Source organism: Microtus oregoni, unplaced genomic scaffold (assembly GCF_018167655.1).
Source record: "Microtus oregoni isolate MIOR12 unplaced genomic scaffold, Mior012 000023F_ref0000262, whole genome shotgun sequence".
Lineage (NCBI taxonomy): Eukaryota > Metazoa > Chordata > Mammalia > Rodentia > Cricetidae > Microtus > Microtus oregoni.
In genome coordinates, this window is record NW_024543082.1 from 3,381,319 (window position 1) to 3,402,824 (window position 21,506).

The 21,506-nt window shown below is 47.5% G+C and overlaps 1 protein-coding gene and 1 pseudogene across 1 annotated transcript in view; one reads left to right on the plus strand and one right to left on the minus strand.

The window, feature by feature from the left end:
• The window catches only part of Itgb5 (integrin subunit beta 5), a 109,764-nt gene that overhangs the window by 21,527 nt on the left and 66,731 nt on the right, over positions 1-21,506 (plus strand). The window contains exons 3-4 of the mRNA XM_041673280.1: positions 5,882-6,086; positions 13,174-13,423. Of these exons, the coding sequence (XP_041529214.1) occupies positions 5,882-6,086; positions 13,174-13,423 (455 nt within the window). The remainder of the gene's footprint in view (positions 1-5,881; positions 6,087-13,173; positions 13,424-21,506) is intronic.
• Positions 17,693-20,660, minus strand: LOC121461759 (annotated as a pseudogene).

Below are 21,506 nucleotides of genomic sequence, written 5' to 3' on the forward strand. Positions count from 1 at the left end.
GGGTGAGCTGTCCCTGGGGCATCAATTGTGTTTTGGGATGCTAAGGCTGGACAATCTGGGAATGGTTTTGGTCTAACTTGTGCCTTAGCAAGACAGAGTAAGTACAACTTGTGTCTTCTCGGCCCCATTCTGGGATGCTCTCAGAGGAGCAAGGTCTCTCTGCCAGGAGCATGTGATACCCAGTGGACAGCCTCAGTGGGTCCTAGCCAGACGTAGCCAGAGTGGCTTTTTAATTTGTTTTCCAGACAGGACCTTAATCTGTAACCCAGACTGCGCTTGAACTCAGGATCCTTCTTCCTTAGCCTTCTGCAGGCTGGGATTGCAGGTGTGTGCTGAGTCCATCCTCGGTCACCACTGGCCTCATCTCCCGGGGACCCTCTGCCAGGGGACCCCACCTCTGCATCCACTTTTCCTGCCACTGTATTCTTCTGTAGGAACTGAGTTGGGGGCAGCCCATGGTGTCCAGTCTCTCTTAGTACTTCCTGCTGGTTCTCTGCCTGCTTCTGCAGCGTGGCCTGCTTGCTTTGCTTCCTGTGGTTGTGGTGGGGGAGGGGAGTTGGGGGGTGGAGGGGCTTCAGCCTGACTCTCTCCAGACCCTTTCCTACTGAGTAGTATACAAGCTACCTTCTGTCTTTCCCTGTTGATTGCCCTGCCTCTGACCTCATGGCCTACTCCCTCAACCTGTTCTGGCCCACCTGACCCTGAGCCTCTTAGAACACTTACATTCCTTGTCCTGCCCAGCAAGGACACAGCAAACGCCATTAGTTTCTTATCTTCAGTGTTTTTAGGTTTTGGGACAGGGTTGCTCTGTGTAGCCCTGGCTGTCCTGAAACTTACTCTGTAGACTAGGCTAGCCTTGAACTCACAGATCCGCCTGCCTCTGCCTTCCACTGGGTCTAAAGGCATACACCACCACTGCCCTGCATCCACCACTTTAACTGCAAACTGTGCTCTTCCCTCAGTAAATTCAACAACCCAGCCAAGAATGAAAGCGGACACTGTGGTGGCAGACTGGGGCAGCTCACATGCTCTCCACTTCATTGTCTAAAACTCCACTACACCCTACTACGACGAGAATGAGGAGATGGTGTAGCTGCGTGCCAGGACCCAAGGGAGAAGGAGTTGGATGACCTAGTGATCTGTGCCCTATGTGGGCACGCCAGTGTAGCCTGTAGGAGGCCAGGCTGAGGAGGCCATGGTCCCAGGAGGCAGGTTAGGGAGGATACCAAGGACAGATGTAGGCGAAGCTTGCACTCAGGTCTCGGGAACGTGGGTAGGTTGCTAAGGTGTGACTGTTAAGATTCAGTGAGATGCTGTGGTCCTGGACAGAACCAGGATGCTGGGAATTCCAGGAGAAGCACCAAGCCAGGCAAGGCTGCCATGGTGATTTTGAAGGTATTTGCATGGACCAGAAGTGTGGCCCCAGCTGGGGGAGGTGCCCTTGGCCTTGGTGGGTGTGGAAAGGAAGAATGAAGGAGTGGATAGGATAGGAAAGAGGTCAGAGTATGAGGGAGACAGGTAGGGAAAGAGGAACATTCTGAGACATGGTGGTGGCAGGAAAGGTATCTTTATTTTATTTATTTACTTATTTTAGTTAGAAAAGAAATGAAACACACACACACACACACACACACACAAGAAAACAAAGATAAAAACAAACAAGCAAACAAAAAATTCCAAAAACAGTCTTTGGCCAACTCACAGTGAAATGTACATTCATTGAAAGAATCTCTCTGTGCTGGGCTGAGTAATCATAGTCATCTTGGTCTACTGTGGATGCCTCATAAATATTTGTGCACTGAATTAAATGAGCCGGCTGAAAACTGGCACAGCGATTTCCCCACCCCGCTCCCCCACCCCCAGCCGCAGTGAGTTTCTGGCATACACCACACCACTTTACCACCACCCCGCCTCCCCCTCCCCCTGCCCCTGCCCTCAGTGCAGGACGGCCTGCCAAGCTAGAGTGCAGCTGGCTTGTGCTGGTCAGAGGCTCTGGCCCTGCTGTATGCAGTGAGCAAGGCCAGCCTCAGAGAGCAGCCAACTCCCCTGGGCCCAGCTCCCCTGCAGCGTTCTCACCTGCTGGCCGTGGCACTTCTTCCCTTTTCAACCAACCCAGCGCTTGGACCCACTAGGGCCTGTGTTCTTTTCTAGGGCTATGGTTTCTCAGTCTCCCTCACTGTCCTAGAAACAGTGCCCTTCTTCCTACAAACGACCACCACATCTCCCGTCAGCCGCAATGAGTAGGAGTGCTTTGAAATAGTGCAGAGATGGCCCAGCACAGAAGGGCCTGTGCACTCCGGCCTTGACGCCAGCCTGGTGGAGCTCCCCCGAGCCCTGGCCTTGACTGCTGGGAAGGGGATTTGATTAGTGAACTGTGCAGGGAGTCACAGAAACAGGGATTTCTGTTGCAGCGTGAAACAGCACTTTCAAAGTGACCTCCGATTGGCAGGTGATGGAGGGAGGAGAGCCTGGTGTGGTGACTTGCAAGTTCAGGCTGGGAACACCTCCCAAGCCTTTCTTTGATCATTAGTGCTGTGTAAAGCTATCAAAGAGGGTGTGGGTTCTTGTTTCTGTTCTGTCACCACTATTGGCCACTTGCCTGTAGCAGAGGCCCTTTGGGAGTCCTTAGGAGACTTGGATCAGGTGTTCCCATGTGGAGTCCTTGTTCATGTGGTGTTTGTTCATGCCCCAGAACAGTGAGCAGCTGCTGTAGCCATGCCATGGCCACTGGAAGTCCACCTTGAACTAGAGGAAACCTTTTTCTGTGTTGGGATAAGTCAGAAAGATGATCCATTTTTTTAAGGCCATCCTACTTGTCTCCCACCTAAAAGTTCTATAAATGTGCCAGACCTAGTGTTTCCTCAGCTGCTGGATCTGTGGGCCGAGGTCTTCGGAGACAATGACAGGTCTGACATTCGGGCAGAGGTCTGTATCTCCAAGACCACGGAGCACATCAGTGATACCACTGCGCCTGTCCCAAAGCGAGCGGCTGGGTCTGGGAAAGGGAAACAGTCACCATGCAGGGGAGATGGGCGGTGCCAAGAAGAGTCTCAGTGTGGTCCTAGTGCTATTCCATGTCCTTGCAGTCTGTAAGGGGTCCTGAGAAGCGGACAGGCTGGCTCTGACCTGGCCTTTGGCAGAGTCTAAGGCGGTATGGGAAGGACTGGGGGAAGATGGTCATGCCTGGTGGTGGGGCTTTGTGATGGCCTGGTCCAGGCAGATGCATGGCACAGTTGGAACTGTCCAGCAGTCAGCTTATTTGTTTATTTGTTTTCGAGACAGGGTTTCTCTGTAGCTTTGGAGCCTGTTCTAAAACTCTCTCTGTAGACCAGGCTGGTTTACAGAGATCCACCTACCTCTCCCTCCTTAATGCTGGAGTTAGAGGTGTGTACCACCACCACTCGGCCTGCAGTTAGAGGGATTCGGAGACTCTTAAGGGAGCAGTGAGCCTTTCAAGCTCTAGGCAGCGCTTTAGGCTGTGGCTCAGAACCTCAGGACAGCAGAGTGCCTCGTGGCGCCTCAGGTGTTGGCTCTCCCTTCCCCTGTCCTGTTTCCTCCATCATAGCAGACCAGGTGTGACTACCTGGGGGCCAGTTTAGAAGCCTAGGCTTTGAAATTTCTCTCTCTCTTTCTCTCTCTCTCTCTCTCTCTCTCTCTTTCACACACACACACACACACACACACACTCCCCTTCCATGTTTATGGACTGTAGTCATTAAGAATTTCTTTTTACAGTGATGATTCTCCAGTGCTTAAACACATAAATTATTAAAAAAAATTGGAAACACCAATCATTATAAAACCCAGAAACAAAATAACCACATGGGTCCAGGAGAGTGCATCTGCTTTACTTATTTAAAATACTGCATGCCGGGTGTGATGGTTATGCCCACAATCTCAGCAGTCAGGAAACTTGAGGTCAGCTTGGGCTAAAACAATAATAAATTTTAAAATCTTCTTGACTCCCCCACCCCTGACACAAGGTCTCACTGTGTAGCCCAGGCTGGCCTTGAACTCCCGGAGATCCACCTGCCTCCCAAGTGCTAGGATTATAGATGGGAGCTACCATTCCCAAAGCTCTTGACTTTTTAGCCTTAAAGTTTGCAGAGCTTCTCAGAGTCATTGATTCGTCCTAGGACAGCCGCACCCGTGACGGAGGGTGTGCCCCACTGGATTCTTATGCTTCTGCCAGTAGTCTGGCTTCTGACACAGCGGGCTGGGGACACTGACTCATCTGAAGCTTTGCGTCCTTACTGCCAGCAGCCAGGGGTTGTGTGGCCCAGTGCTGGTATCCACCCCGCTACAGAAGGGAGAACAGCTTGGGCTCGCTTTGCTTTTGCTGTAAAATGTCTTTTCCTGGTGGGACTTTGGCTCAGCCGGTAGAGTGCTTGCTTAGCGTGAAACCCTGTCTTTCGCCTCTAGCACCTTATAAAACCCGTCCTAGTACTTGGGAGGCAGAGGTGGGTGGATCAGAAATTTAAGGTCATTTTAGGCTACAGGTAGCCAGCTGACCTTCAAACAAACAGTAACCAGATTTAAAAAACCAGACCCTTTCCCCAAAACTTCTCTGCACAGGTGTCATAGTTTATAGCAGAATAGATTTTCTTTTCATTTTAAAATTAATGTCTCAAACTCTTGGTGTCCCATGTTAGCTTTCCTTGCTCCCAAATCCAACTTAAGAATCAACCAACCCAATCTCAATCTTTCTCAACCTTCCTTGGCCCCTCTTCTTGGCCCTCTCTTCTCTTTTCCTTTCAGGTTTTTGGAGACAGTCTCATGTAGCCCAAGTTGGCCTCAGTCTTGGTATGTAGCTGAGCTCTTGAACTCCTGGTCTTCTTGCCTCCTGAGTGCTGGGAATGTCACTGAGACTCTCATCAACACTTCATCACATCTAAACATCAGTAAAGATGAAAATGAAAGTATTTTTAGTCTACTGCTCATTTTGTCCCAATGAAGAGAAAATAGACACCCCCCCTTACCTCTCACCCCCTCTACACCTACCCTGTGTAGAGGGGTCGTGTGCACGCCAGGCAAGTGTTCTATCACTGAGCTACACCCCAGTTCCTTGTCTTCATAGTCTACATGCTTTGGGATTTCTGCTTAGTCTTCCTGTTTTCCTGTTTGTTGTAGATTACTCTTTGGAAGTGAGTGATGAGCCATGTTTTTTCTTATGGTTTAAGTTTACCAGATTGTAAGATTACCTTATCAGAAAAATGCAACATTTATAATTTATTTTATGTGCATTGGTGTTTTGTCTGCATGTGCATCTGTGTGAAGTTGTTGGGTCCCCTGGAACTAGAGTTACAGGTGGTTGTGAGCTGCCAGGGGAATTGGTCGTGGTTGCTGGTCCTCTGGGAGAACAGCCAGTGCTCTTAACCTCTGCGCCATCTCTCCAGCCCCTGTGTATTATTTTTTTTAATGATAAAAGACTTCAGCCAGGCGGTGGTGGTGGCACACACCTGAATCTCTGGTCTACAGAGCAAGTTCCAGGACAGTAAGTAATATGCAGAAAAACCCTGTCTTTTGGTTTTTCGAGGCAGGGTTTCTCTATGTAGCCTTAGCTGTCCTTGGCTGTACTGGACCTCACTCTGTAGACCAGGCTGGCCTCAAACCCACAGAGATCTGCCCGCCTGCCACCCGAGTGCTGAGATTAAAGGCGTGCACCCCCACCGCCTGGCAAAGGCTTCTAGGAGCACAGCGCTGATGCTGTGTGTTCACACATATGCTCCCATGTAGCTTTGCTTTTCTTTCCTCTGCCCTTTCATGCCCTTTTCTTTTTGCACGGTGCTGGGATCTAACCCAGGTCTTGCAATGAAGACTGAGTGCGGGCTTCAGGCCCCACCCTGATGGCTGCCTGTTTTTGTCTTGTTTCTCCACCCAGTACTTCGGCAATCCACGGTCTGTCACCTCTCGTTGTGACTTGAAAGCAAACCTCATCCGAAATGGCTGTGGAGGTGAGATCGAGAGTCCCACCAGCAGCACCCACGTCCTTCGGAGCCTACCCCTCAGCAGCAAGGGCTCCAGTGCCACAGGCTCTGACGTCATCCAGATGACACCACAGGAGATTGCTGTGAGCCTCCGGCCAGGTGAGTGCTCCTCAGGATGTGTTGTGTGCTAGGGGCTCAGAAAAGCCCAATGGGCGGGGTGTGCTAATGTAGAAAATGGGCTTGATTGAGGTCAGAGCCAGGGCATGGTAATGGGAGGAAAAGTTCATACCGGGAAGCAGAGTATAAGGACGCTGGAGACGAGGCCAGGTGGAATAGCTCGGCTAGGTTTTTTTTTTAAGATTGTAGTAGAGGCCTTGCGTGCATGCATGACACTCATCATCTCTTCTGCAACAAACAGAATGAACAAGTAAACCCTGACCCCTCCCAAAATAACACAGTGTTATGGTAGAAAATGTGTGTGTACATATATATATATATATAATAAATATATACATATGCTTGTATATATACACTAAATATATATTTAGTCACACACACACATATATATATTTAATCACACATCCTGCTAATTATTCTGCAGTTTCCAGTATTAGATAGAAAGCGAGGACAGTATCGGCTGTTATTCAGTGAGTGCAGTGTCAGGCAGGTGTGAGGGAGGGCCCAGCTCTGGGAGGATTGGTGATGAAAGTCAGCACTGGAAGGGTAGTGATGAGGGTCTGGCCTCCCCATAGGGACACACACAAGCCACAAAGATGTTTTGGTAGCGATGAAGGCTTGGGAGGGGGCTGAAGACAATTGGAATCTCTGAAGAGAAAGCATCATTGTGAATTTATTTCTAAAGACAGAAACTCTTGAAACCATGATGCCTCTCAAAATTTTGAAGACACAGTTTTAGTATTTACAAAGAGAAACAGGCAGAACAGGAGAGGGGGTGTGGATGTTGTACTTAGCAAAAATCTCAGTTTACTGAGTGGATTCTTGCCTCCAGGTAGCTCTCCCGTCTAGGGGGCAGCTGTCAGGGGTGTGGGGATTAGCTCTTCCAATGTATAGCACTACTTTCATGCCCTGCCCCCACCTCAATTAGCATTTGTTGAGTAAAAAGGAACACTTACACAAGATCAGCCAAGAACAAGACTCAGCATGACTTGAAAGATACCCCATGAAGGCCAGGTTACTATCTTAAAGGTCTGAAGGAGAAGAGAGGGGGCTGGGTATTGAGGGGAGGTAGGGAGAGGGAAATGGGGAAGGATTTCCTCCCTTATTCTAATTTTTTTTTTTTTAATTTATCTTGGGCTAGAGAGGTGGTTCAGCCACTAAAAGTTACATTTCTTTGCCTGTCATGGTGGCATACATCTTTGTCCCAACATTTGAGGGGCAGAGGGAAGGCTATAAGTTCAAAGTTAGCCTGGTCTACATTTCGAGTCCCAGGCCAGCCAGTGCTTCATAGTGAGACCTTATCTCAAAAACAATTCTATCCATGCATGTATCCATCCATCCTTGCATACTTGCACACATGCATTCATCCATCCTTGCATCCATCCATCCTTGCGTGCATGCATCTATCCATCCACCCATCTATCCACTTGTGTGCCTGTGTACACACGTGCGGAGGTCGGAGAACAGCTTGTGGAAATCTGTTCTCTGCTTCTACCATATGAATCTGGAGATCAAGCTCAGGCTGTCAGTCTTTTCAGCAAACTATCTCTCTGGCCCTTTGTTTTTATTATTGCTTTTATTTTTAAAATTTATTTTATGTGTGTAAATGTTGGCCTTAAATGTATTTCTGTGCCACATCCATGCCTGGTGCTTCCAGAGGCCAGAGGAGGGCATTGGATTCCCTGGAAAAGTTCCAGATGGCTTAGAGACACCATGTGGGTGCTGGAAATCAAACCCAGGTCCTTTGGAAGAACAGCCAGTGCCCTTAGCCATTGAGCTGTCTTCCAGTTCCCCTTCCATTTTTAAAATTTTTTAATTGCATTTTATTTGTGCGTGTGTACGTCAGAGGACAACTTTTTTCTGAGTCATTTTTCTTCTTCCATCTGAGATCAGACCCAGGCCGTCAGGCTCAGAGGCAATGTGCTGTGACCCTTGGGGACATCTTACTGACAGCCCTCCTTGATTAGTTCTTAAGTAGTATTTTAAATCTGTTTTTCAAATTGAGACGTAATTCACACATCACACGACTGTATCATTTTAAAATGTTCGGGTCACTGGTTCTAAGTCGATTGAAGCTGGGTAAGCATCACACTGTCTGATTCCAGATCATTTTCCCACCAGCAGCTCGAACTAACAAACTATCCGTCCCCTTCTAAACCATCGTTTCTACAGTGCTACCCTCACCAAACACTCCTCCTCTGTTATATAACTTTGGCCCTTAATTCATCCACGTTGTGAAATGTGCTTTCAGCTGGTGTTTTTGAGCCGGGGTCTCACTGTGTGGCTCAAGCTGACCTGGAATTTGTGACCCTCCTGTCTTGACCCTCCACGGCAGGTCCTGCCATGCCCCTTCCTCCATTCTTTTTATGGCCCAAGGATGCGCCATGTTCTTGAGCTGCGCTTTAGTTGACGGACAAACTGTTTCCACTGGGCAATTCTGAACATTCATGTGCAAGATTTTTGGAGGCCATGTGTTTTCAATAATTTTGGGTCTATAGCTAGGAGTAGAATTGCTGGATCATATGGTAATTCTGTATTTAACTTTCTGAAGAACTGCCAAACTTTAAGCATGGTTTTGTATAAATACAAGGATCATGTTTTCCATTTTATTTCAGCACTGGAAACCGTATGTCAGGATAAGATTTTTTTTAAAAAAAAAAATCCTTAACAAAAAGCTTGAAATTCTTAGGACGTGCATTTTAAGTAAAGCTTAGAGAGATGAGCAAAGGCAGAGATGGTTTTCAAACACCAGGACACTCAAAAGGTTCCTTCGAGTTAGTTATTCACCTGAATCTTTTAGTTTCTTAACTATTTCTTTTTAAAAAGTGTATTATTATTGTTTGTGTTGTGCACACATGATGTGTGTGTGTGTGTGTGTGTGCTGCGCCACACATGTGCCCCAGTGCGTGTGTGGAGGAGAGAGGACACCTTGTTTTTGAGACAGGATTTCTCCATGTAGCTCTTTTTGGCCTGGAACTCACTCTGTAGACCAGGCTGGCCTGGAACCTGTAGGAATCCACCTGCCTCTGCCTCCAAGTGCTGGGATTAAAGGTGTGCGCTACCACGCCCAGCCAGAGGATAATTTTACTGATGGCCTGAGTTCCGATCCCTGGAATCCACACGAATAGCTGGATACAGCAGTGTCCTATGTACCCTTAGCATTGCTGAGATGGGAGGTGGAAACAGGAAAATTAGGAAAACTGCCTCCGAGTTTGCTGGTCAGCAGCCAGGAGTATATGGGTAAAAATACAGAAACAAGAGTGACTCCATTACTGAACAAGGTGGAAGGCAAGAACCAGCTTTGGAATATTGTTCCCTGACTTCCTCGTGTTGGATGCACAATGGGAACACACACACACACATGCACACACACACACACCACCACCACCACCACCACCACCACCACCATCACCGCCACCATTTATCTGAAGATGGCAGGAGTCTTTATTTGTGAAGATCCTGTCATGTCTTGACTTGTGAACAAAGCCAGTTTTGGAACTCTGTCCTCAGTCTAGCAGGGTTTCCCATCTGATGCCTGTTCCCAAGGACAAATGGGAGACTTTCTTATTAAAGGGAAGCCAGAGCAAAGAAAGTGTTAAAATCCCTTCCAGGCAGGCGGCTAGTTAGTACTTGATTACAGTGGGAGAACCTGTACTTAGGAGCGGAGCGTGGGCAGGAATCCTGTGCTAACCACAGGCAGCGCTGGGCGCTGTGAAGTCACGAAAGCAGGGCGAGAGAGGGGCTTTGGGTTGAGGGAGGGGCTGCTGAGCTGGGGGTAAGGGTGGGGACCTCCTTTCTCTCAGGTGCAGGAGATCAGCTTCTCTTTGTAGTTCCCTTTATTGCGTTTCTGTGATCCTGCCGCTGGTCCCGAGATGGGGATTATGTGGAATAGCAATAGCTGTGCAAGCCTGTAGGCTCGCAGGTAGAGAGGGAGAGGGAGACTGGGGGAGGGAGGGGGATAACAGATCCAGGCATGTGGCTTGGGATGTTGTCACCAGAGGCAGGCACACACCAGCTCTGTGGGTGAAGGTGGGGTCCGTGCCCCCTGCTTAGGCCATCAGTTAAAGTCCCAGGCAGTGTAAGACAACAGCTTGCTGGGAAAGCGAGGAAGGGAAGAGTGTGTCTGAGTAGAGTCACACCCAAAGGTGGGAAAAGAGCCCGGACCTTTTCCTGGCAAAATCACTCCACACACGGCTCTGGTGCCACCAGCCTGCCTGTCACTTGCAAATCAGAGATGCCACCCTTGCTGGGCTGCTGGTGTCCTCCCCGCAGAGTGACGTCCCCACCGAGAGTGGATGAGAGTTTCCATCCCACAAGAACTGCTGAGGGAACACATTCCATGATCGCCAGAGCCCGTGTAGGAGGGCATGGCATTTAAAGTCTCATATGTAATGGCCAGAGCTCAGCACGGTTGGCCCTACACTCCTCACCCTGTCTCTTTCTGTCAAACTGGGAGAAACCCTCCCTTTAATATTTATATCTTCCCTGTGGGGAGTGCACTCTCTCAGTGAGCTATTTCTCTTAGGATTTAGTGCCAAGACATGGGCCACTTCCCAGTACAAAGTAGGGACATCTGGATTTTATACCTCACGTCCTTCTTCGCTTTCATAGCTGGAAAATTTGGAGTTAAATTTGCGTGCCTAAAGCTGTAGCCCAGGCAAACTGGAGTCTCTACAAGACCTTTCTGTCTCTTTTTATCCCTGCACGAATCACTTTAATTTAAAATTGCTTGTAATTTTTAACTTTTTGAAGCATTGGCACCAAAGGTTTTCTTGTGTGAGAGCTTGGATCCTTATGTGCAATATTGGTTTTTATCCACACTATGATTAATATCTTCTTCACTGAGGCAAAATTAAGTCACAGGTTGAAAGGAACTGGGGGCCTGCTGAGCACTTAGTGACCAGGTGTGGATTGAAACCTGGCTCTCCCAGCTCCGAGCCTGGTGCTGCCCTGCCAGGGGAGCCTCTCAGCTCCCCTGAACCCAAGCCACTTTTCCATCTGTTAATTGATGGCAGACTTCAGTAAGGTTGTAGTACATTCTGGATAGAAGATGGCCTAGGGGAATTGGGAGGATGGGCAGGTGTCAGAGAGCACACCAGACCCTGTGAGGAGGTCATGGATTTGGACAGAAGAGGCTCTGTCCACCTGTGGTCTGCCTGCCTGTGCAAAGGCCAAAGCTGGGTACGCACAGGGTAGGGGCGACCTTCCTTCTCTGAGTTCTTTCCCACTTCCCACCTCTCCCCCAACCGCAATAGGCATCCATCCCATGGAAGGACCTGCCGTGTCTGCCAGATGGGAGCCAGAGGCATACCATAGCAGTTCAGAATTCATTTTGGGAGAAATCTTGAATATTCTTCTGTCTGAGTCAGACTCTGATTGTTTTTAAAAATAGGTTCACACCAACGGGCGACCCAAACTACATCAGTCTTGAGGCAGCTGGAACAGTGCATGCAAAAGCAAGTCAGGAGAAACAGCCACGCCACTCCAGCTACCGCACGTCTGTTGTGCAAATGTTTGTCATTCTAGGCCCTGCTGTCCCCTGGAGGTGCATCCCGGCTTCAGTAGCTGCTCCCAGCATTGCTGGTGTCATGCTTAAATAAACCTAGGTCCAGGTAGCTTATGGAGTATGTCTTGTTCCCATCAGGAGGAGGAGAGGGAGCATGGAGAATTGGGTTCTATGTCTTACAAGGGCCAGGACTTAGCATACGGAGGAACGCTTAGCCAAGAGAGTGCAAGAGGCTTCAGAGCTGTGGCCCTGCACAACCAAGTGTGGATCCCTTGGATGGTGGCGAGGGCACTTTGGCTCTTGCATCTCTTAAGTACACACAAAAAAAATATACTCAAATTTTAAATGCTCAAGAACAGTTCTGCCCCAGGCCAAGCAGGACACCTGGCAGCCCTGACAGGCCAGCGAGCTGAGGCAGACAAGTGAGCAGAACTTTGAAGTGATTTGTGTTTAGAAACAAAGACGTGATTTAGGGATTTTTATCCTTCAGTTACTTTCCTAACTTGGGCCTCTCTCCAAACCCTGGGTGGGCGGAGGGGGGTGAGCTAGTAGGTCTCCTCGCTTCCTTCCTTTAATTAATTCCCCCTTTCTATACCTGCTGGCTGTCTTACTAGAGAACCCTAATCACTTTCTCTTCTTATATTTAGCACACAGTTTGGTAGTATCTTTTCTCCTTTTGCTCTTTTGTTAAGTGGTAAATGCAGTGTATATCCTGTACATAGTATGTGTATATTCTTTGACACTTTCATAGATATACTTACGAATTTTAGTAATTTTACCACCCTCCCTACCTAACCCCCGTTGTTGCCTTCTTTTAGGCTCTTCCATTGGAGCTCTTCTTCCTAAGTCTTCTTCCTATTCTTAGATCTGTGGGGTGTGTGTGTGTGTACAGGTGAAACATAGTCCTATCACTAAATCTGGAGCTAGGCTAGAGCCCAGCAAACTTCACTGGTCTTGATCTTACTATCTCTGCGCCTCACAAATGTGCTAGGCCCCACCTGGCTCTTTATGTAGGTCCTGGGGATTTGAACCCAGGTCCCAATGTCTGCACAGCAAATGTGCTTCCTCCCTGAGTCATCTCCCCAGCCCCAAGTTGCTGTCTTTGTCAGTCCTCCCACACCAGTTCTCATTCATGGCTTCCCTCCTGTTAATTCCTTTGCTTTCTGTTGGTCTATGACTTTCAACCCAGTTTGCATGGGCATATTGTTCTGTGTTCACAGCTACCCAGGGTCTTTTTTGCTGAGAGACAGAACACCACCACCCTTCTTCAGATGCACTGACAGGACATGGTTTGGAGAACCATGGGGACCTGGGGCTTCTCTCAACACCATATCCACTTCCAAGAAAGTCTTTCTTTTTGGTGGTGCACCTTCATCCAAGACAAAGAAGAGTTTTAATTGTGTGTGTTTGTATGTGTGGTGGTGGTGGTGGGGGGGGGGTCAGACAAGCATTCTACAGCATAACTACTCCCGTGTGGGAAAAAGATCTTTGGAATGAGAACCCACCCTTTCATCTCAGCGAGTCACGTGGCCTCTAACGAGGGTGACCTCTCTGTCATCGCAGGTGATCAGACTGCCTTCCAGCTTCAGGTGCGCCAGGTGGAGGACTATCCCGTAGACCTCTACTACCTGATGGACCTGTCCCTCTCCATGAAGGATGACTTGGACAACATCCGGAGCCTGGGCACCAAGCTTGCTGAGGAAATGAGGAAGCTCACTAGTAACTTCCGGTTGGGTTTTGGGTCTTTTGTTGACAAGGACATCTCTCCTTTCTCCTACACGGCACCGAGATACCAGACCAATCCATGTATTGGGTAAGTGACTAGGAAGAGCCCATAGAAAGGCTAGTTAGGGGAACATAGGCATAGGCACTGAGTGACTAATGAAGGCCACGTTATGTCCTTGGCCTACATATGGAAAAAGTGACTGTCACGGCGTTGTATGAGACTTATTTTCTTGCCTCACATGGCACTGTTCTCACATTAACATATTAGCCAGTGTCCTTGGGGAGCCGTGGGTCCAGGAGGTGGCGGGGCGGGGGGGGGGACCAGGAAAATCCAACTAGTACTTTCTCTTTACCTGTAGTAAGTGGCATGCTCAGAGATAACATGGTTTCAGTGGCTGGGGAGATAGCTCGGCTGGGTAAGTGCTTGCTGCCCACGCATGAGTAGTTGAGTTTGTAAATGCTGGGCTTTTGAGCATACTCATAGTCCCCAGCACTGGCCAAGGAGAGACAGAAGGACCCTTGAGGTTTGATGACCACGAGTCTTGAAGAATTTGTGAGGTCCAGGGTCAGTAAGAGACTCTGCCCACGGGGAAAATGATACCTGATACTGATCTCTGAGCTCCACGTGCGTATGTGCACACATGCATGTGCATGTCCACACACAATCCATACACACCAAAGGATAAATGCATTCGGGATTTTCCCTGTTGTTTATATCAACAACTATAATTTTCTTCCATGTAACTAAATGAGAACCCTGTTTTAGTTTTAATTTTTTTTTTTTTAGTTTTAATTTTGTATGTGTGTGTAGGGTGTTTGTACGTGTATGCGTGTGCAGGTGTGTGCATACCATGGCACATGTGTAGAGGTCAAATGGTGCCTTTGGATATCCGCCCTCACCCTCCACTTTGTTTGAGGCTGGATGTTTTTGTTGTCTGCCCTTGCACTGCATATCCAGGCTAGCTGCACAGGGTTTCAGCAATTCTGTCTCTGTCTTTTGTCTTGTTGCAGAGGACACTGGGGCTACAGTCTGTCTTAGTTAGGGTTTTCACTGCTGTGAAGGGACACCGTGACCATGGCAACTCGTATAAAGAAAACATTTAATTGGGATGGGTTGCTTACAGTTTCAGAGGTTCAGTCCATTATCATCATGATGGGGAGCATGACAGCCTGCAGGCAGATGTGCTACTGGAGGAGAGAGTTCTACATCTTGTAGGCAACAGGAAGTCGACTGTCATGCTGAGCAAAGCTTGAGTAAAACAGGCCTCAAAGCCCACTCCCATAGTGACCACTTCCTCCAACAAGGCCACACCCCCTAATAGTGTCACTCCCTTTGGGGCCCGCTTTCTTTCAGACCACCATATTTCACTCCCTGGCCCTCAAGGCTTATAGCCATGTACAAAAAAGTGCATTCAGTCCGACTTTAGTACTAGTCCGTAACAGTTGAGTGATAGTAACAGTTTCAAACTTGTTTCAAAGTCCAAAGTTTCTTCTGAGATGCATGGCAATCTCCTAACTGTAATCCCCCTGTGAAAGTCAAAATCAGATTGTATGCTTTCAATATATAGGATAGACATTACCATTTCAAAACACAGGGAAGGGAACATAGCAAGGAAATACAGGTCCAAAGCAAGACCAAAGATGAGCCCACAAATCCAAACACTGAAGCTCCACGTCTGATCTTCAGCTGCCTTCAGTTTCTTGACTACAGCACACTTCTTTCTCTTGGGTCAGTTCCACTCCCTGTTAGCAGCTGTCCTCTGCAGGTGTCCCTGACACCTTGGGGTCTCCAGGGCAATCCAGGCTTCACCTTCACAGCTTCATGAAGTATAGCCTCTCTGCGAGGCCTCCATTCAGGGACATCCCTGACACACACCTGGCCTCAGCAGCTTTATTCCATAGCTCCTTTCTTCTGTCCTTAATTCTAAAGTCAGAACCATGTGACCGAAGCTGCCCAGTTCTGCTGCTTGCTAGAGCTGATACATGGCCCCCTCGCTCAGTTATACATTCACCAGCCTTCTGTGTTCCACTGCCTAAGCTTGGCTCTCCTAAAACTTGTTCAGTAGACCAGGCTGGCCTCAAACTCAGAGATCCACCAGCCTCTACCTTCCCAGTGCTGGGATTAAAAGTGTATGCCACTCCACCCGACTCTAAACTTTTTTTTGGGTCGGGGAGGACGACAAGATTTCTCTGTAGTTTTGGTGCCTGTCCCAGAGCTAGCTCTTGTAGGCCAGGCTAGCCTCGAACTCAGAAATCTGCCCACCTCTGCCTCCTGAGTGCTGGAACTAAAGGCATGCAGCACCACCGGCCAGCCTGACTCTAAACTTTTAAATTACTTTTCATAACTTGGAAATTTACCTGGGTAGGATCTTGTCCTGAGGTCACCACTGCCTTTAGTCCATATCTTAATCCATTTATCTCCCTGGACACGGACTTAGCTCCATTCCACTTTCTGGTGCCCTTTTCTCCTCAAATATTTTTCCTTGCTCAGCTGGCTCCTTTTATCAGAAATCTCCCATCAGTGTTACCACTAATGTCCACACGAAAGAGTCTGTACTAGACTGTTTGGAGATTTCTTCTGCCAACAGAATTAATCTCAAACTCTTCACTTGAGCCTCAGGCAGACTCTTAGGACAAGGGCAAAAGGCAGCCACATTCTTCACCAAAATATCACAAGACTGGTTTCTAGACCACATACTAAAAGACTTCTCCTCTGAAACCTCTTGAGGTAGTGCTTTCCCCCATCAGTAGACTGGGCCACATCCTCCAACACTCCTAACCTGATGGCAATGGAGTTGGTTTCTCTGTTTGCTAGTGTCTCAAGTGATCTGCCAGATGTCAAGATTGTGCAGTGCAACAGCAGGCAGTGATGATTGATAACTTCCAGCCTTTCCTTGTCTGAACTCCACCTTCAATGAGGCTGTGGAATTTAAGGCCCAGCATAGTCACTAGGTAGGGGACAGCTAAGATTTTAGTTCATACTGTTGACAAATAGACACCTGGTTTAGATTATCCCATACATCCCATACTGGCCTCCTCAGGTCCCTCGGGTCTCTACGCCATGTTTGCAGATGAGGAAATGAGGCCTGCAGAGAATACCTTACCATTATACAGATGGTTAAGGGGCAGACTAGTTTTAGAGCCTCTCACAGAATCCATTTTCTTCCTCATCTAAGATACTTTACCTGAGGAGATCTGCTGGAATTAAAGGTATTCATCACCACTGCCTGGCTTGTTTTACTTTTTTCAATCTTTGTGTTGGTTTCTGAACCCTGAGGAAGATCTAGGTCAGCATCAAGAATAAAATTAACATGACTAGGGGGGCTCATAACACAGACTGCTGGGACATCACTGCCTCTCCCAACACCCAACCTAGCTTGAAGCTGGAAGCTGTTTGGGGGTAGGCCCAGGGTTTTTAAAACAACACATGTGGGAACAGCATTCTCTCCCACAAGCCCACCGTGTTTGCCTAGTCTGGACTGACAGTCCCCAAATCTCCACAGCTAAGTATCTGCAAAGCTGTCCTCATTTGTACAAAATCTGAGGAGGGCTGGACTGTGCTGAGGCTTGGCACCTCTCCTTCAGGGAGCCAGGCCTCTTCCATGTTGTGGTGGCTTCCTTCTGCCACAGAGGAGGGGGATGTGTTGTTTTAAAAACCCTGGGCCTACCCCCAAACAGCTTCCAGCTTCAAGCTAGGTTGGGTGTTGGGAGAGGCAGTGATGTCCCAGCAGTCTGTGTTATGAGCCCCCCTAGTCATGTTAATTTTATTCTTGATGCTGACCTAGATCTTCCTCAGGGTTCAGAAACCAACACAAAGATTGAAAAAAGTAAAATAAGCCAGGCAGTGGTGATGAATACCTTTAATTCCAGCAGATCTCCAAGTTCGAGGCCAGCCCAGGCTATACAGAGAAACCCTATCTAGGAAAACAAACAAACAAAAAAATCAGAAAAATGAAAGAAAAAAAAGCCCAGTAAGATAAACAGTTTTAAGTATAGATGTAGTCAAAGTTCTTTAAGCATAAAGAGAAGCTAAGCATGATTTGTTAGGTGTAACTTCTTCAGGGCCACAGGTAGCCATAAACTATATAAACCAAGTTATGATTAGTGGATTTGGTCTCCTCCTCCTTTCAGCTGTCCCGAGGCCACAGTGTTGAAGTTTTGTTACTTACTGGGAACAACAGCATCTGAATCAAAACATTTCTTGGGATCCATTGGAACAGTGATTCCAAACTCTTCTTTCCGTCCCTGCCCTGACTGAGCTCAGACAGGGTGTGTGCACCCTCAGAGATGCTGGACTGGGAGCTGGCAGAGGATCAAGGACTAGTTTGGGGCTTAGCATCCGAATAGGCAAGGCTATTCAGAGTTCCCACTCGAAGCCCTCCAGGCAGACACAGTGGCAGACAGTGCAGTTCTTGACAGCACTCTGAAAAGCTGTTCCTAAGACAGGAAATCAGTGAAGAAAGGGTGTTAGGTAGGAAACCTCAAATCTAAGCCATGTAAATCTCTCTTTTGTAAGCCAGGAAGTATCAGGAAGACACTGCAGCTCTGGGGAGCAGGCTGAGCTTCCCACCCCGGGGTCCCTAGTCTCCCTGGGGCATCCCCTTTGCAACTTGAGAGGGACAGCACAATCCAGGTCTTGTAATCTAGCTGTCCCACATCAGGTCTGGGACAGCACACGGGTTGTTTGCTTTTCTGTTTTAAAGGCCCCATGAGTTAGTCACTGACATCTAAAAAGCAATTAGCCACAAATAACCAGAATTTTTAGGTTTTCTCCACTCAGCATAGAATGGACCAGACACACTAAATCTGAAGAAGTGCCGGGTTTACCGAGAGGAGAAAGAAGTAATGGAAGCATCAGATTCTTTAATCTGATTGACCAGTTTAATAACTGTCCTGAGTCACTGAGGGGCATCACCCGGAAATCCCGATACCCACTGACATCCCATTTTCGGTCGCCTGTTGAAGGACTTTTTTCTTTTTTCAAAAAAATTATTTATTTATTTGTTTGTTTGTTTATTTATTTATTTATTATGTATACAATATTCTTCCTGCGTGTATGCCTGAAGGCCAGAAGAGGGCACCAGACCTCATTACAGATGGTTGTGGGCCACCATGTGGTTGCTGGGAATTGAACTCAGGACCTTTGGAAGAGCAGGCAATGCTCTTAACCGCTGAGCCATCTCTCCAGCCCCAAGGACTTTTTTCTTTAACTGAGCTGACATCAAGATAGATTCATGTAAAAACATGGATGTGTAAAAACATCTCCATCACTGTTTATACGTTTCTACCCTTTGAGTCTGAAGCCACAGTGGTCCTTGTCATTCCACTGCCTTCTGGCCTCTTTGTGCCTGAGGTGACAGGCTCTGCTTCTCTAACCCTGCTCTGTCGCGTGCTCTTGACTGCATCTTGGCTGGGGTTACTGTTGTTGACATAGTTCAGAGCTTGATGGGCTGTGTCGTCTGTCTGGAAGGCTCTAGCAGTATCTCTGTGATTGTTTCCTCTCACCTGCTAGTAGGTGTCAGATGGAGCTTCTCAGTCTAAATGTCATATTTCTTATTTTTCTGCATGGAACGTCTCCCCCCAGTTACATCATAGAAAGTTCTTCCAGGTTGCAATTTTGTTCTTCAGTTTGATCTGTATACTGAACTATTTTTTACCTCTGTGACTGTATTCTTTCTTTCTATCTATCTATCTATCTATCTATCTATCTATCTATCTATTTTGGTTTTTCGAGACAGGGTTTCTCTATGTAGCCCTGGCTGTCCAGGAACTTACTTTGTAGACCAGGCTGGCCTTGAACTCACAGAGTTCTGCCTCGTCTGCCTCCCCAAGTCCTGGGATTAAAGGTGTGCATCACTGCTCGGCTCTTTCTACAATTTTCATTTGGTCCTTTTCTCGGATCCTTCTGTTTTAGGTACTTTGAGACTTTTAATTTTTGTTGTTTGTTTTTAATTTTTCTATTCGTTTCCCATCTGGCTTTTGGCTGCCATTCTGTGAGCTCTTTGACTGTTTCAATGGTCCTTTTCTCGGGAGTTTTAGAGCATTCTGTTCTTGAGTGTGAGGTTTGCTGACATTCCTTGGGGCTGTTAGCCTCTCACGTGGTGTTAAATGTTTTCATTAGCTCATCTCCATCGGAGGCTGTTTTCCATCGAGGGCCATATGTCCTGGTGTCCTGGCTTTCTGTAGAGCAGTTTTAATTCCTGCTGTTGTCAGGGACCTTTCTGTGTTGACAGTGGGGCTGGTTTTCCTATTCATTTCTCGGCTGGGGGTCTCTTCTCTTCTCCCTCCCTCCCTCTTTCTTTCTTTCTTTCTTTCTTTCTTTCTTTCTTTCTTTCTTTCTGTCTCACTATGTAGCCCAGTCCTGGAACTCACAGAGACCTACCTGCCTCTGCCTCCCAAGTGCTGGGTTTAAATGCTGGCCACCATCTCCCCGCAGTTGGGACTTTCTTTACCATACAAGTTGGGAATTCTCATCACTAGGGACTAGAATGACTTTTTATTTATTTATTTATTTATTTTTGGTAGAGGACCTGGGTTGGTTCCCAGAACCCACATTGGTCAGCTCACAACTGCCTGTAATTCTAGTTTCAGGGAATCTGATAACTCTTTTTAGTTAGTTCCATAGCACCTGCATGTCCAGGGTACATAGTAATACATATATTTTTATTTATGTGTATGTATGCATGTGTGTGCAGTTGGTTGGTTGGTTTGAACTCATTAATAATAAACTCCAAGTCACCAATAATGAGTTGATGTCCCATTAAAGAAAGAGATAAAGCGCTCCTTGGTGTCATTTAACCAAGAGCAAGCCAGCTTTGACTCCTCTGGTTTGTGCTCTCCTCTGTCCTCTGACTGTCACATGAGTCTGACTCTAGCCTGCCTGAAGGCTCTCTTGTGAATCTGTCCCTGTCCCTAACAGAGGGCTTTCCTCCGTGTTTATTGAACAACACAGAGAGCAGCCTATGGGGAAGGAATGAGAGATTTTTTTAATATAAATTAATCCATTTATTGCAGACGAGGCCCGCCTCAAAAGGTAGCGCTTCCATCCACCTTTGGGGTCCCTCAGGCTTCTGATGGTGGACTTCACTGTGAGAACTGAAGTGGTGTGGGAGGTCCAGACCCCAGCAGCCACTGTTTTCATGCAGGAACCACAGTGCCAGATGCCAACAGCTCATCTCTTCATCTTGGTCTTGCCACAGAAAGAGCACGTGTACTTGGTGTGCTGGATGATTCAATTTCTTCACCATTTTCCTGAGGGAGGCACTGTCGCAGGTCCCATCTCTGCTGGCGATCATGACCTTCTTGGTTTGTTTATGCATGTCTCTGGAACCTAAACCCAAGCCCAAAGAGGATGAGATATTTTATAGATAATCAGAATTTTGCAAGAGATTAAGTCACTGACTCTAGCTGACCGAGATAACAAGCAGTATTGTTGCGAACATTGTTTATCACGTCACATCCAAATGTGGTGTTCAGCACTTATGGTAGATATTCTTTTATAAGATTGTTTTCAACCTCTGTATTTGCTCTTTTCAACAAACACATGTAATGTCTGAGTGGGGGCATGGTAGAGGACATAATTTAAGATTGCAGCTGTGCATTCGCTTAGGCTGTAAAAGCTGATTACATGGGAAATCCAAGGCATGCAAGGTTGGGTGCTACATTCTTCTCTTAAAGGCAGGTTACATAAACAAGCTGGACACACAGTAGGACAGCAGTCTTAAGTGACTTCAAGATGTATTATTAACTGGGTGGTAAGGTCAGCCCCTTACTTAGAACTTGTGTATGTCTGTGTTTGTCTATTTTATTTATGTGTATGCATGTGTGCTGGTGCCCAAGGAGGCCAGAAGAGGGCACTGGAGCCCCTGGAGCTGGAGTCACCCGCAATCCTGAGCTGCCTGATGTGGGTGCTGGGAACTGAACTTGGATCCTCTGGAAGAGCAGCAAGCTCTCTTAGTCATTGAGCCTGTCTTTAGCCCTAAAGTGATTTTTATGTGAGGTTCTCTCTCTCTCCCCAGCCCCGTTTTAAAAATTTATTTTTAATTATGTATGTGTTGGGTTGAGGGATTGTACGTCTGAGTGTAGTGCCTATGGAGTCCAGAGGTGTTAGATCCCTTGGAGCTGGAGTTACAGGTGAATTCAGGTCCTCTGCAAGAGCAGTCTGTGTTCCT